This window comes from Sciurus carolinensis, chromosome 1 (genome assembly GCF_902686445.1).
Source record: "Sciurus carolinensis chromosome 1, mSciCar1.2, whole genome shotgun sequence".
NCBI lineage: Eukaryota > Metazoa > Chordata > Mammalia > Rodentia > Sciuridae > Sciurus > Sciurus carolinensis.
In genome coordinates this window covers 89240541-89255666 of record NC_062213.1, presented here as the reverse complement: position 1 = coordinate 89255666, position 15126 = coordinate 89240541, and the positions used below count along the sequence as shown (strand labels likewise).

Sequence of the window (15126 nt, the reverse complement as noted above, 5' to 3'; positions counted from 1 at the left end):
AAGTTTATTTGCATCAACAGTGATTCATAAGCAGGCAGCTCCAAAGCACAAGAAGTTCAGGGTTCCATGGGAAACTTGAGGGGGAAATCATTTTTACGGTATTTATGGAACTAAGACAAAGAAAACTCTGGTTAAAAAGGGAAGTCCCTAACTAGATGTCATGTGGTGATTTCTGATTGGTTAGGTCACTCTGGGTTGAGTTTATGTTTCCTTCTTGAGGAACTTAGAACACTGGAGCCATCTCAGTCTAATGACCTCTCGATTAAATTTTATTATGTTTTTATTAGTGAAGTATAATTATATATAATAGTGGGGTTCATTGTAACATATTCACACATACACAAAACATAATTTGTTCTATTTCATTCTGTAGCACTTTCCCTTCCTCCCCTTAATTCCCATTCCCCCTGATCTACCTCTTCTCTACTGGTCTTCTATTCATTTTTTTATTTTTTGTTTTGTTATTTTTTTAATTTATTTTGGTAAGAGATTGAACCCAGCGTCATTTAATCACTGAACCACACCCCCAGCCCTTTGTTATTTTTTTATTTTAAGACAGGGTTTCAATAGGTTGCCTAGGGCCTCACTAAATTGCTGAAATTGGCCTCAAACTTGTGATCCTCCCACCTCAGCCTCCCAAGCTGCTGGAGCTACAGGCATGGGCCATCACATCTGACTTATTTATTTATTTATTTATTTATTTATTTATTTATTTATTTAGTGGTGCTAGGGATCAAACCCAGGGCCTTGTGCGTGAAAGGCAAAGCACTACCAAATGAGCTATATCCCTAGCCCTTTATTTTTTTAATTTGCATATTATAATTCTACAGAAAAGTGAAATTCATTGTCATATGTTCATGCATGCACATAGCATAATGTGGTAGGTTTCATTCACTAGTACCACCCCTTTCTCTCCCCTCCCTTCCCCTTGATTCCTTTACCCAATTAACAAAACCTGCATGGAATTGGCATCAAAACAGACATGAAGACTCAAAGGAATAGAAGACACAGAAATAAGCATACACAGATACAGTCATCTCATCCTTGACAAACAAGGCCAAAAACTTACCTTGGGGGAAAGAGTCTTTTTTTTTTTTTTTTTTTTACGGTGCTGGGGATTGAACCCAGGGCCTTGTGCTTGCCAGGCAAGCACTCAACCAACTGAGCTATCTCCCCAACCCCAAAAGATAGTTTTTTTAACAATGGTGCTAGAAAACTGAATATCCATATGATCAAGAATAAAACTAGATTGTTATCTCTCACCCTGCACAGAAGTCAACTCAGAATGGATCAAAGACCTAGGAATTAGACCAGAACTTTGCAACTGGTAGAATAAAACATAGGGTTAACACTCCAACATATGGATGCAGGCATCAACTAGTAAGACAGCTAAAGCTCAAGAAATAAAACCAAAAATCAATAAATTAAAAGATAAAAAAATGTAAAAACTTCTGTCCAGCAAAGGAAACCATTAAGAGTGTGAAACAAGAACCTACAGAAAGGAAGACCATCTTTACCAGCTACTCTTCTGGCAGAGAATTAATATCCAATTAATATTTTTACACAATATAATGATTGTGAATAAGAGGAAAGATCCACTTAAAATAGTGTTCAAAACCTGCTGCAAGGAGAGAGTATTTAGGCTAAAGGTGAGCCCTCTGAGTCCATTCACTTAAACATTAGCGAACATTAATAATGTATGCACACAACACTTAATAGTTTTATTAACCTTTTTATTTTCAAAACATTCCATTTTTCTTAAATGAATAAACTTCTTTCTCTTTCTGAACATTTTAAAACACACTTAACAGATTATTTTGAACAATTAGAGATGTAGCAATTTCTTGGTAATTTTGAACATAGTTTGCAAATAAAATAGATTTTATGCTTCAGTCAGTATCAGAGTCTCTCACTCTCTCACACCAGGAGGTGCTGCATCCCCTGTGCTCCTTGTGTAGAATTCTTTATTTCTGCCTCCAGGTGACTGCCTGCTTTATATTCTTCTTCTTGCCCTCTGCAGTGTCAAATTCAAATCCACTCAATCCTCACAGCTCCCAGGATCCAAAAGAGAAGAAATTCTTTCTTCAGGGAACAAGCTAGAAGGGAGGCTAAATGAATAATGACCACTGGTTAGGAATTGGGATAAAAGGAAGAGAAGAAATGGGAAAACAAGAAAATAGGGACTGGATTTTCAAGGAAGAAAAGCCAGATGCATAAACAGGCAGGATGGCTCCTTTAGGAAACCAGATCTGCAGATGGAGCTGGAATACCCTCCAGGCCTCACAGAGAGAGAGGAAAAATGTGAATATCTGAAATTAACATCATACCTCCTTGTGTCCCATGACACCCATAACAGATGTTCCAGGGTTTTTTAGGTGCATTATAGTTATACATTATATTGGGATTCATTTCAATGTATTCATAAATGCATATAACATAGTTTTCTCCATTTCAAGCCCCAGTACTATCCCCTTCTTTTATCCCACTCCCATCTCCAATCCCTTCCTATACTCTATTGGTCTTCCTTCTATTTATTTTTAACTGACTGGAATGCATTGTGATGTAGTCATATTTGCACACAGAATAATTTGCAGACGCACATTTTTGGAGGTAAGAGGGTACCGGGGATTGAACTCAGGGGCACTCAACCACTGAGTCATTTTTATTTTGTATTTTATTTGTCTCACTGAGTTGCTTAACTCTTTGCTTTTGCTGAGGCTCATTTTGAACTTGCAATCCTCCTACCTCAGCTTCCCGAGCCACTGGGATTACAGGCATGCACCACCATGCCCAGCCAGACCCACATTTTTAAACACCTCTTAACCTGTTGTGTACTGGAGATGCAAAGAAAGATAAGAATGGGCTTCGATGACAGTTTCAGTGTAGGAGACAGACACATAAAGCCCACAACACAGCACAATCAGTGCTGTATTTGTTTAACATTGCAAAAATCATTTACTGACACTAACTGGAAGACAACTTGGTCAAAAAACATCAGATACAGGTTGTGTTGACTATAACTGTGAGTTCCCAGAGGGCTGGGAATTATCTGGATCTCTTCTTCACTTTGTAGGAATAACACAAAGTGCATAAAAGATCTTTAGTGAATATCTGTTGCTAAAATGATTAGACACTAAAATACTTATACCTTAGAGAGTGGGAAAATATCATATGATTTTTTTTTAACTTTCAAAATTTTATTATTAACCAAGAGCAGTAGCACACACCTGTAATCCCAGCAACTCGTGAGGCTGAGGCAGGAGGATCTCAAGTTCCAGACCAACCTCAGCAACTTAGTGAGACCCTGTCTCGAAATAAAAAGTAAAAAGAATTGAAGATGTAGTTCAGTGGCAAAGTGCCCCTGGATTAAATACCCCGTATCTCCAAAAAAGATTAATATTCTTATTAACATATATTTATACACACATATATATAAAGTCATATTTATACACATAATGTGATATTTTGATATATGTATACAATGTGGTATGATTGAATCAATTTTTTTTAGTTGTAGATGGACACAATACCTTTATTTTATTTGTTTATATGTAGTGCTGAGGATCAAACTCAGTGCCTCACATGTGCTGGGTAAGTGCCTTACCACTGAACCACAACCCCAGACCTGATTAAATCAATTTAATTAACATATCAGTCATCTCCTTCACCTGTCATTTTTTTATGATGAGACATTTGAGATTAATTCTCTTAATTATTTTGAAATACATAATACATTTTTTGTTGGTGCCAGAAACTAACCCAGGGCCTCATGCATTTAAGGCAAGTGTTCTATCACTGAATCACATCCCTAGCCCCTATAGTATATTATTATTGACTATAGTAACCCTGTTAACCAATCAAGGAATCAAAATCCATTCCTCTTGACTATCTGAACCTTTGCACTGCTTATTCAACATCTCTCGATTCCCTACAGAATTACAGGGTTGTAAGCAGAAAAATAGCACAAGCATTTCTTAATTTAGAATTACCCCTCTGGCAGTGCAATCAGGAAGAAGACTGGGAAGGAAAGTGGTTAGGAGGCTACGGGTAGTAGCTTAAACAAAGAGTTACAGGAAAGTGAACAATCATCTGGTAGTGGTGAGAAAAAGGAGACCTCTAAATGACACCTGGATCTTTGCCTGAGCAACAGAAGAAAATGGAAGGAGTGGAGAAAGGCCAAAGTGAAGAGGAGCACCAGCCTGAGTAGTATTATGATCTGGAAGAAGAGGTCCCCAAAAGAGAATCACCCAGGTGACTAAAGAAATGTGTCAAGTGCTGGGAGAATTCAGAATTCAACCACAGTCACTGAATTTAATGATTGGAACATTGCTGAGGTCAAACCAGCAGCAAGGGATTGTGAAATGAATGATTGAAGAACTGGGACAACAACTGTTTCAGAAGGCAACTGAGAAGAGGAGAGAAACAGAATGTGTTTGAACCAAGATGATTTCCTGCCATGGCCTGTGGCCCAGTTGAAAAGGGGAAGCCAAGGGAGGTCACCACTGCCCAGCAGAGGATCCCACTATTGGGTCCTTCTCAGAGCAGCTCTAGGCAAGGGGAGAAGCTGAGGCTTCTCTAAAGGCACCATCAAGGGAGATCTGGGATTCCTCATTATAGACTCTGCAGGACTGAGTCAGGGGAGCACTTTTCTTCAGAAAGTTCCAGAAGTGAGTAGAAGCCCAGCTGAATCTGCAGCTGATAGAGGCAAAAAGGATCAGATACTGACAGAGAAGGTGGACAGAGTGGGCCCTGGGGTGGTGGCTCCAGAACCCTATCTCCTGCTGCAAACTACAAACTCTTCCTTTGTCTTTCTTTCTCCCTCCCTCCTTCCCTTCCTTCCTTCCTTCCTTCCTTCCTACCTTCCTTCCTTTCTTCCTTTATTCCTTCCTTCCTTCCTTTCTTCCTTCCTTCCCTTTTTTCGTAGATCCAAGAGGAAGGAAGGCAGGGATACTGAGAATTTGGACCTCACCATGAAGAAGAGAGTTACAGAAGAAAGTCATTACCTGAACAGAGGGGTCTGGTGAGGATGGAACTAGAGTTCTGGCTGACAGGATTCCTAGCAATGCAGCAGTAGCTGCCACTGTCCCCAAATCTCCAGGAAACACTGAGAGTGGTTCCTCCATGAGATACAACTGCCCCCTGGCCATGGGGGTCCCAGCTATATTGAACATCCTCTCCAGCTTCTTCCATGAAGCAGGCTAAGGTGACAAAGCAGGTCCTATTCCTCATGATCTGGGAGGTGACAGTGATATTGGGCTTCTTCAGCCTCTCTGTGCCAAGAAGAGAAGTCTCAAGCTATAAGACAGCTCAGATCCAGCAAAACAAGGGAGAATAATGGTTAAAAAAAAATTAATGCGCATTCCTCCTCCCCTTCTCACCATAGACAAGTAGGGTGAAATCCTTGGTGATGTTGATCAGAGGAGAACGCAGACTTATCCCAGCTCTATAGGGGCCAGAGTCCCACAACTCCAGGGGGCTGATATGAAGAGAATAACCATAATGAGGGGTGCTCAGTCGTCCACTGTATGGTCCCTGAATCTCAGAAACCAGGACTGGTTTGCCAGCTGGTCCTGGTTGCAAAACAGCAATGAGCCCTTTGGAGTTCCATGTGACGCTTTCTACCTCCTGATCCACTGGGACCTCCAGGGGCAGAGTGACTGACTTCCCAAGAGTGCCAATCACTACATTCCCTGCTGTGACTTCTCTCAGTGTTCCTGACCCTGCAGACAGAGAAGGGCAAGTGTCAGTGTCTCCCTATCCAGATTTTATCACTCCATACCACCCACTCCAGGCCCATCTTACCATCTCAAGGGTATTATTCCCCCCTCCCCAAGGCCTGAAGGGAATCAGGATTCCTTCTCCACCTTCTCTGCTCACTCCAGAGCTGTTGTTCAGAGTGCATACTTGAGTTCCTGGGCAAACTGAGGAGCCAGGTACCTGTGCAGATGTGTGGCACTGAGACCGGGTGGGAGCTGCTGTTGCTGACTGGGTTCTTGATTATGCAGGTAAAGGGTGGAAAACTGTCCTCCGGCCTCAAGGAAACACTGAGGACAGACCCTCCATGGGATATCACAGTCCGGGGACTCAGTGGTGTCCAGCTATAGACCACAGTACCTCCTCTGCTTTCTGCCACACATGTCAGAATGATGATGCAGTTTCCATTATCACCAATCCTGGAACTCAGTGTGACGTGGGGTGGGACCAGCTTTTCTGAGTGTGCAAAATGAAACAAAGTGAGGACTTGGAAACCCTTCTAGACTTCCGCTTTATAGGACAGAAAACACAAGACATTGTCACCTGAAACTCTGCACCATCCTGTTTATACGTAAGGAACAACAGAGGCAGTATCTGCCCACATCTATTCTAGAGCTTTAAGTTTAACAAGGTAGTGTCACTTAATGTCTCCTTTGATTTCCAGAGCAATCCCATGAACTACATAAGGTATGTGTTATATATATTCTATTTCACAGGCTTAGAATGCTTAGGTAACTTGCCCAAAGTGGTAAATCCAAAACTATCCAGTGAATTTGACCCAAAGCCTGGGTTCCTGACCCTATATGGAATAAAGGGAACACAAGCCTGGGACTGTGTTGTGATTACATCTTTCCCCAGTAGGAGGTTCTGCAGCATGCACTGAATTTCCAGATACTGACCAAGTCTTACAGAGGATGTGGCCCTGTGCTTGTGATGTTTCTTCTACCCACTTGCACTCCCTTGGACCTGCACCTCTTATCCTCTCTCCCCAAGGCTCATGCACCTCATACTATTCCTCAGATGTCCTCATTGCCATTATTTGTCAGAGCCAGGAGCATTTGGGAGAGGAACAAAGAACAGCTGCAGACAGTAGACAACCAAGACAGACTGGACAAAGTCATATGGCATGGGAGAAGGACACTCTGCTATTCATCCTCAGTCCCATGACCCAGTTCACTGCAGCCCCAGGGGCAGCTCAACTGTGCAAAATAGGACCACACAGGCCTAGAGTGTCCCCTGGGAGAAGGCAATCTGAACCCCCACTGGTAAGTAACTTTCTGCTGCCTCACCCCAGTGTCTTATAGACCAAACTCTAGGGTACAGACCCTTTCCTCTTTGACTTTTGCAGGTCCTCTTCTTAAAGTCTTCACTAGTTCAGGGAACTAAATATTGTCACATGCTGGTGTGAGAAACACACTCATCTGTCCAAATCCGAAGAATGAACTAAGAGACATGAGGTAGGCAAAAGCAAGGATTTTTACTTTAATTGTCTTGGAAGAGCAGGTGTCTGGGGAAGCAGGCACTCTCAGATTAGGTTCAACCAGCATTCTTTCACCCACTGTACAAGGTCCTTCCCCCAGTTCCTCATTGCCTGAGTACTATGGGGTGTACAGTCTTCTGAACTTCACCTAGGTTTGACAGCCTCCAGTTTGAGTTATTCAAAGAAATACACCTTTTGTTGTCCCCAACTCCCTTTGTTCTCTTGTAGCAGGAAACTCCTACTGGATTGAGTGCCTTTTGGTGAGTACACAGTATATCCCTCGGTTGGTCAGTTTGGACCCCTTCCTTCTCACCGCTTGTTTGTCAAGGGGCTATACATTTTTACACTCAGTATTAACTCCTTGTAACTTTTCATTCTCTCCCCTTCAGCGGCCTTTCTTACATCCCAAGTAATTTAACATTTTAAGCTAAATAATGTATTTTTAAAATGAACCACCAGACTTTTTATTTCTCTCACCTGGAAACCAGAGAACCAGGGTACAAGATACAGCATCAGACACCCAAATCCTTCTTATGGTTTGGATATGAGGTGTCCCCCAAAATCTCCCATGTTAATGGAGAAGGTGATATGATTAGATTTTAAGAGCTGTATCCTAATCAGTGGATTAATACATTTGATGATCTAATAATTTGAATGCACTAAATGGGTGGTAACTATAGGCAGATGGGACATGGCTGGAGGAAGTAAGTCTCTGGGCATGCCTTTGGGGATTATATCTTCCCTGGGCTTCTCCTTCTCTCTCTGTCTGCTTCTCAGCCACCATGATGTTCTGTCTCACCTTAGGCACAGAGCAATGGAGTCAGCCAACCAAGAACCAAGAACTGAACCTCTGAAACAATGAAACAAAATAAACATTTCCTCCTAGCATTGACCGTGAGACTGACTGGTTGGATATTTTGGGTCACAACAACAGAAAAACTAACACAATTCTCTTCCCAGGTTTGCCACCTGCTAGTTTTATGTTGTGGACTTAGTTTCCTTAGCCTGGGAATACAAATCCTTGTCTGCCTACTGGCAGGGCTGTTGTGAGGCACAAGTGACTTGGGAAATACTCTGTGAAGGATAAAATCCCATCCTGTTTTCATGGCTGCTGCCACTGGAGTGTGAACTCAGAGTGAAAGCCTTCTGAGAGACCCTACACCTGATGGATCAATAGAGCCCAATCTCTTGCCCACAAACCTATCAATGCTATTCCATGCAGAGTACATCTTTCCAGGATGGCCAGCAGCATGTTGAGAGGCCTTTCCCTCCAAATTTGGGCCCATCCTAGTGAACAATCCTACTTAGTGAACAATTCTACCTAAGTTCCCATAACGCCACCCCCATTGCTGCTAGGAACTGGCTGTAACCAGTCCAGGCCCCAGTTCTTGGCAGAAATGCTGTCACTCCAACTGTGTGCACTTGACAAGGGAGCAGTCCCAACATCCCCACTAAAACAATGGCTCCATCTCATGGGAATATTTTCTAACACACAACCCAAAGACAATGGCAAGACTCCTATCTTCCCCTGTCAACTAGTTTCCCTGTGTCCACCCTCACTCAGCATCCCTACCTTTCCCACCTAACCACTGCAGGGGAGCCACTCTGCCATGACATCCAGAGACCTTGAACATCTTCCTCAGGCTGAGTTTGAATTAGTTTGAGTTGTGCCAAAATTCCAGAACACAAGAGCTTGGGACACACTGCCTGGAAAGAACTCTCCCTTGTCTCTGTCTCTGTCTCTCTCCCTCTCTACCCGGAAGGCTGTCATGAAATAGTTCCTTGTGGTCTTGGGGTTCTAACGAGGTAGGGGGTTTCCTACCCCTCCACTGCAGAAAAGAGCAGTGGACCATAAAACCTTCTCCCTACAAGAACAGGCTCCCTGGTGTCATGTGTCCCACAGCTTACATCACAGTCATCTGACTCCTTTTGCTTCAGTGGTATCTTTTCTGGTGACTGGAATAAGGAACCAGGGGCCTGGGACTTTTGGTGGTTATTCTTCCTTTCACTATCTGTATAAGTAATGCACTTCTGGATTGAAAAGTGACTCATGGCATCTTCCAGATCAGCCAGGTACTAGGTACTGGTTTTTCTAGTGCTGTGTGTGCTTAACCCCTACCTGTACTGTTTCCCTTTGTAAAATTATTTAAAATTTCTTTAAGGAATTAATTGTTTCTCCCTGCATCTATTTTTTATTGTATTATTAACTTTTTTATTTTTTATTTTGAGATAGGTCTTGTGGAGTTGCAGAGACTGACCTTGAACTTGAAATTCCCCTGCTTTAGTCTCCCAAGTTGCTGAGATTACAGGAGAGGGCCACAACTCCCAGCTCTCCTACATTTATTTAGAGCATTTATTGTTGCAGAAGGTAGTGTTCCTACTTTAGCAATGAAGAATCTTCAGCTCCATGAGTAGGTTGTGGCAAAACTTTAGTTCTCTGGGCCTGAAATTCCATTACCTGATCACTACCTACCAAAGAGTTCTGCTCCAATTGGTCTGAGGCAGATCCTAGGCCTTGACATTTTTTAGGAGATTCTCCCAGTAATCCTAATTTATGTATTTTTTTACAGTGAGCATATGTTAGTCTTGTAATTGGAAAGTAAGTTGTAAATGTTACTAAACATTACTAACCATGACTGTGAAACTGACACGGCTCCCATCCACCTGCCCCAGAACACTCACCAAAGACTTGCAGCCAGTACTCCTGGATATGGGTGATACGGGAACTCCTCAGGTTAATGTGGGCCCGGTAGGACCCTGCATCCTCTTGGCTCAGGTTGCTGATCTGCAGAGAGTAGCCTGATTCCACAACATTCACGCGGCCCCAGTACCGGCTTCCTGCCTGATAAAAAGTGTCTAGCCCTCCAGCTTCTACCATGGTGACTGAGGCAATTGCTCTGGATTCCGAACGGGACATCCAGGAGATGCTCTCTACCTGCTGTTCTGGCAGCAGATACAGGGGCAGAGTGACAGACCCTCCTTGGGTCCCAGTTACCACCAGAGGTGCTGGGTCCTCTCTGGAAATTCTTGGCCCTGTGGACACAGAATAGAAGTTTCAGGGCATCCTGAATGAGCCATGAGTTTACAATGGACCTTGAGTCAGGAAAGGGATGATTACCCCATGTCATAGATGAGAAAATGGAGACTGCCAAACATTGAGGTGGCTTGCTCAAGACTCCATAGCTAGTTAGTGGTAGAACCAGAGCCGGAGTGAGTACCCACCACTTCATGTAAGAGGCTCTTCTTCAATATCAAACTAATTAACATATAATTAAACAATTACCCAAATGCTATCCTAAGACTCCCAAGCGCCAAGTAGAAGTGAGAGTAGGGCAATTCTAGGGAGGTACTTGATGATCCTTGCTGTAACTGGCTGATAAGCTAGGATAGAACTCACTTGGCCCAGCCCTATCTATAACATGTCTGTCCCCAGAACTGCTTGTCCAGCCACTTCTCAAACAGAAACCAGCTCCTTTAAGGCCCAGTCAAGATCCCTGCGAAAGCATCTTTCCGGAACAGAAGGACTAGTGCTGTGCTGGCCAAGTCAGTTTAGGGTGCTCAGTGGGCCAGTAGTTGGGATCCCAGCCTACACTGAACTTAAGAGAAGAGTGTAAGTCCTTGGGCACCAGGCAGACTGATCAAATTCAAACTCTTGCACTACCAACTGTGTGATTTCTGGCAGGTAGCCTCTCTGAGTCTCAGTTTTTTTCACCTGTAAAATAGAAATGACATCTAGGATTTCATGAGGGTTAAATGAAATAAAGCAAGGAAATATTATACATGATTAGAATTCGAGATAATTATTACAGTGACTTTTTAGAATTCCTTCTCTTTCCTCCTCCTCCTTTTCAGGACTGGAAATTGAACACAGGATCTTGCACAAGCCAGGCAAGTGCTCTACCAGCTTTTAAATTTTTGTTTTGAGACAAGGTCTTACTAGGTTACGTAGGCTGTCCTCAAACTTGCACTATCCTCCTGCCTCAGCCTCTCAAGTACACTATTAGTATTTCTTTAAGACAAGTTCTCACTATGTTTCCCCAATCACTGGGATTACAGGCAAGCACCACTGTGCTTGGCACTATTAGTAATCTTAAAGATATATAACATCATTGGAATAAATTAGTGAATGCACCTTATTTGTACACTTGTAGAACATTTTTTAAAGATTTTTAAAAAATTTTTATTGGTGCATTGTGATTATATATAATAGTGGGATTCATTGTGATGTATTTGTACCTGCACATAACATAATCAATTTCATTCCCCAGTACCTTTCCTTTCCCTCCCCTACTCCCTCCCCCTGATTCCCTTCCTCAACTCTAATGGTCTCCTTTCTATTTTCGTGGAAGTTCCTTTTTAATTTTTTTTCTCTCCAACTCCCATGTATGAGAGAAAACATCTGACCCTGGACATTCTGAGACTGGTTTCTTTCACTTAACATGATGCTCTCCAGTTCCATCCATTTTTCCTCAAATTACATAATTTCATTCTTCTTTATGGCTGAGTAAAACGCCTTTGAGTTTATATAGCACATTTTCTTTATCCATTCATCTGTTGAGAAATATCCAGGGTGGTTCCATAACTTGGTTATTGTGAATTATCCTGCTATGAAATTATGGAGATGCCATTTCTCAGCAGCACAACCCATTTCTGTTAGAGTATTTTTGCCACACACACATGCAATCCCAGGAGGCAGAAAAATCTGAAGCTGACCAAGGTCTGCCACAGTTATTTAGAGAGAAAAGGCAGCATGGCTCAGGGAGGGATCTGGGTTCTGATTCAAACTTGGGATTTGGAAGTACTGGTCACATCACTGTAGCTTAGGCCAGATGACGAGTCTCCTTGCTAAAAGTAGAACCAAGAAGTTCTGTGGTCACAATGAGTGGGAGGATGCACACCATGCTGGGAGACTGTAGCATCCTGGTGTATTCACCACAGAATCCACTGGACAGCCCAATGCTCACATCCTCCATGGAGCTCTTCTGGCTCTATCTGGAGCAAGCTGGTGGGAAGCATCCTTCAGCAGGGTGATGCTGAACAGATAGACCTTCCTGTCCCCAAACTGGGCCCTAGGCCTGAAATTTAGCCTGGGGGAATCCTACCAGGGACAAGCAGTTTTGTGCACCCTTGCGCCCTCAAGCACAATAACTCCCTGGACTCAGTTCAGGTTCTACTCCCTTGCTGCAACCTTGTCCAAACTCTGTACTTGCAGTTCAGCCACACCTTCCCCTAGTTTCTGACCTTCTATTGGCTAATTTTGTTTTAAACATGCACTTCATTCTGCCTCACACAAATAACTGTGTAGTGTGTCTTTCCCCAGAATCCATAGCTCCCCAAGGAGAAAAGAAGGTGGAAGGGATTAATGCCTGACTAATAAAGCAAGTCAGGCTGATTATGGTTAGGTGTGGTGGGGTGTATGTCAAGCTCCCTAGTGTGAATGACTCCAGTGAAAGGAAAATGATACAAAGAAGTCAGATTCGGGACACAAATCCCAACAATCAGACAGTTGGTCGAGCACTTTGTACACATATTTCATTTAATCTTCCCAGAAAACTTGTAAAGTAGGTATTCTTGTTCCCCTTTTACAGATGGAGATCATGAGAGTCAAAGAACTTAACTCGCCCATACTCCTCAGCTAGAGAGGGTACAGTTCAAACTAAAACCTAGGTGCTTCTGACCCTAAAATTAATGTTTTGTGTGCTATACTGTACTGTCAGCAGCAGAATTTCCCACACTGAATTCCTCCCCATGTCACACTGACACCCTTTTTCTAAAACACACACACAGTAAAGGACGTGACACACAAGAGGCCTCAAAAGGTGTCTCTAGAACTGCACTGTAAACACTTTATAATGTCAGACCTGTCTTACCAGTTCTGTCACTCTGGGCACAAGAGATGCCCCTGTGGCAGTGACCACCAAGGAAAGACCTAACCAGAAACAATGAAGTGGAGAAAGCTCCCATATATGTTCTGTAGCGCGTGAGGAGAGGGGCTAGGAGGAGCGTTACAAGAATCCAGCTTCTTGGTTTCAGTTCTGTCTCTTTAGTCAGGGACACTGTGTTTCTCTGAGACTCTTCTTGTTGCTGTGACTTTCGGTTTCACAGATCAACTTCCTGTGCCAGCACATGGTTACTGAGGCTCAGCCTTGTCTATCATCTGAAAAACTGGTGTAATACCATCTGCCTTATCCACATCCCAGTGTTGTCATAGAGATCAAACTTTTTTAAACATAAGTGAAAGTCTTTATCATCTGCAAATTTTAAACACATTAAAGAAGTTCATCAATGTGTTAAAGGACAACGCTAAGGTGGGATTAGGGACAACCTTGAAGGCAGGTGACTCTGATAGACAGTATAATCTGGCTCTACTCTCTCCCCACCCACTCCACCCCATCCCATTCACCCTGGAGGGGGAACAAAAGTGAAAACTTGGTACTCAGGAGATAGACCAGAACCCAGCCCCACACTGCAAATTTCTCAAAAGTTATCCTCTTTTAACCCTCAGGTCAAGCCATCTCCTGCCATCACTCAGATCCTTGAGGGCAAGCAGTGAGAATTCAGAGGGGCAGGAACACCAACCATGGGTTGAGCTTGAGATCCTCTACTGAAGTCATTTTGGGGACATGGAAGTTCGAATCCATGATGAGGGGTGACTGTCAGGGACTAGTAGGAGAAGAAGGTAGAACAAGACACCAAGCACCAAATACAGAACACGAATCCCAAGCTACATCCCTCTGGGTCCCTAAAAACCTGAACATCTCAGGAAACACACTTGAGATGACAAGATGCAGAAAAGGCGAGTTCTGGAAGTGGATGTGATCCGCATCATTCAGCCTCCCTAGAAATGTCCAGGGTTCTTGTGTAACATCAGTAGAAGAAATGTGAGGATGACAGTCATGATCTGGGCCTGCATGACCTGAGATTATTTGCAGAGGCACGCACACACATACACAGACAAACACACACACACACACACACACACACACACACACAGAGTCTGGTCCCCACAGAGACAGCACTTTCAGGTCCCCACAGAGGCAGCACCTTCAGGTCCCCACAGAGACAGCACCTTCAGGTCCCCACAGAGGCAGCACCTTCAGTGAAAATTGCCCATTCTTTGACTAAACCATTGTGCAGGGTAGGTGGAAGAACCTGGGAGGTGGGAGGGATGCACTTACCCATGAGAAGACTAAGGAGGAGCAAAGACCATGGTAGAGAAAACCCCATAAGGATGGGTCAACCTTGCAGCAGCTACAGGACTGTGCATGCATGAATGTGAGTCCACAAACATTTCCTGTTTTTGGTGTCACTACTTTAATCATGTGTAGTTTTCAAGTCACAAGATATGAAGATGAGAGGACACAAAAGAAGGAAGGGTGAGAATCACCAGGGTGAGCTATTTAAAAAACAAAACTAATGATGTCACAGACTTACTTTAAACCCTTCTACTATCCCTTACAGACTAAAAAAATGTCCAGAATCAAAATCCTGGTGGGCAAGGCTTTCATCTTGCCCACGATCCCAGCTTCATGTTCTCTCATCAAATTTCATCCCTTGAACTCCAGTCACTGCAGACTGCTTCTAAAGCATTCCCCACATGCTTTTTCACTTTAATAGCAAGTTCAATTATACTTATTCATGCAATTTTTTAAAATAATTTTAAGTTGTACATGAACACAATACCTTTATTTTTATGTGGTGCTGAGGATCAAACTCTGTGCCTCACACGTGCTAGGCAAGCATTCAACCTCTGAGCTACAAGCCCAGCCCTCGTGCAATTTCATTTACAGGATTATCCTAGTTCCTGCCTGTCTTGGTGCAAAGACTTTCATCTTCTCCTGCTCCTGGATTTTGGTACCTCCTTTGTTATGGGTTTGGATGTGAGGTGTACC

At 43.2% G+C, this 15126-nt stretch overlaps 1 protein-coding gene across 2 annotated transcripts; it reads right to left on the bottom strand.

The window, feature by feature from the left end:
• Nucleotides 1-1739: 1739 nt before the first annotated feature.
• On the bottom strand, nt 1740-14514 carry LOC124960237 (T-lymphocyte surface antigen Ly-9-like). 2 transcript variants are annotated; one of them, XM_047518929.1, is made up of 6 exons: nt 14413-14514; nt 9917-10267; nt 5938-6210; nt 5379-5720; nt 5004-5270; nt 1740-2108 (listed from the first exon to the last, which is right to left on the bottom strand). In XM_047518929.1, exons 1-6 carry the CDS (start codon nt 14459-14461, stop codon nt 2029-2031), a joined length of 1362 nt encoding a protein of 453 aa, XP_047374885.1. In that variant the 5' UTR covers nt 14462-14514; the 3' UTR covers nt 1740-2028. The 2 variants fall into 2 exon arrangements, with proteins under 2 accessions (XP_047374885.1, XP_047374895.1); XM_047518939.1 differs by lacking the exon at nt 5004-5270.
• Nucleotides 14515-15126: the final 612 nt, after the last annotated feature.